General features: G+C 61.8%; 1 protein-coding gene across 1 annotated transcript in view; it reads left to right on the top strand.

Moving 5' to 3' along the window:
- EMH_0005950 (uncharacterized protein) overlaps positions 1 to 1,051 on the top strand; it is a gene marked incomplete at both ends in the record, with an annotated part of 11,994 nt that overhangs the window by 9,253 nt on the left and 1,690 nt on the right. The window contains 2 exons of the mRNA XM_013497365.1: positions 3 to 497; positions 575 to 1,051. Of these exons, the coding sequence (XP_013352819.1) occupies positions 3 to 497; positions 575 to 1,051 (972 nt within the window). The remainder of the gene's footprint in view (positions 1 to 2; positions 498 to 574) is intronic.

The following is a 1,051-nucleotide window of genomic DNA, read 5'->3' as shown; positions in this document are numbered from 1 at the left end:
CGCAAACCCACTGGGCAGCGGCTACAAAACCGCAGCAGCGGACGTGGCAGCAGCAGCAGCTACAACAGCAACAACAGCCGCCGCAGCAGCAGCAACCGCAGCAGCAACAGCATCAGCAGCAGCATCAGCAGCTCCAGCAGCAGTTGCATCACCGACAGCAGCAGCAAGCGCAGCAGCACATGCCGTCAATGCAGCAGCACCTGCCGCAGGCGCAGCAGCCGCAGCAGCACCAGCAGCAGCAGCAGCAGCAGCAGCAGCAGCAGCAGCAGCAGCAGTTGCTGCTGCACCCTTGGCAGCAGCAGCAGCAGCAGGACCCTCACAATCGTCGTTTCTTGATAGATATTCCTCCGCCTCCAGGGCTGCAGCAACTGCAGCAGCGGCTGCTGCAGGCGCAGCATCCTGCAGCAGCAGCAGTTGCTGCTGCTGCTGCAGCAGCAGCGACAGATACCCACCATATACCAACTTCCCCCTCAGCTCCTGCTGCAGTGCATGCTGCAGTTGCTGCTGCTGCTGCTGCTGCTGCCGCTGCTGCTGCTTCTATGCCAGCTGTTCCTCCCCCTGCGAACTGGTTCAGTTGCCCTGGGCAGCAGCAGCAGCAGCAGCAGCAGCAGCAGCAGCAGCAGCAGCACGTATTGTTTCCGACTCCTCAGCAGCACCAGCAGCAGCAGCAACGGCAGCACCAGCAGCAGCAACAGCAACAAAAACAACAGCAGCAGCAGCAGCAGCACTTTATCCAACAACAAGGCCAGCAGCAACGCCACGAACACCAGCGGCGGATGCATATGCATCAGCAGCAGCAGCAGCAGCAGCAGCAGGAGCAGCAGCACCAGCAGCACCAAATGCACCAGCAGGTACAGCCGCAACAGCAGCAGATGCAGCAGCAGCAGCAGATGCAGCAGAAGATGCAGCTACATCAGCAGCAGCAGCAGCCGCACCAGCAGCCTGCGCCTCCGCCGCCGCCGCCGCCACCGCAGCAGCAGCAGCATCAACAGCAACAGCAGCAGCAGCAGCAGCAGCAACAGCATCAGCAGCAGCGAAAGCAGCAGCAAGT

The sequence above is a fragment of the Eimeria mitis genome, genomic scaffold (assembly GCF_000499745.2).
Source record: "Eimeria mitis Houghton genomic scaffold, Emh_scaff263, whole genome shotgun sequence".
Taxonomy (NCBI): domain Eukaryota; phylum Apicomplexa; class Conoidasida; order Eucoccidiorida; family Eimeriidae; genus Eimeria; species Eimeria mitis.
Note: the sequence above shows the minus strand (reverse complement) of the source record. Positions and strands in the feature narration are given on the sequence as shown.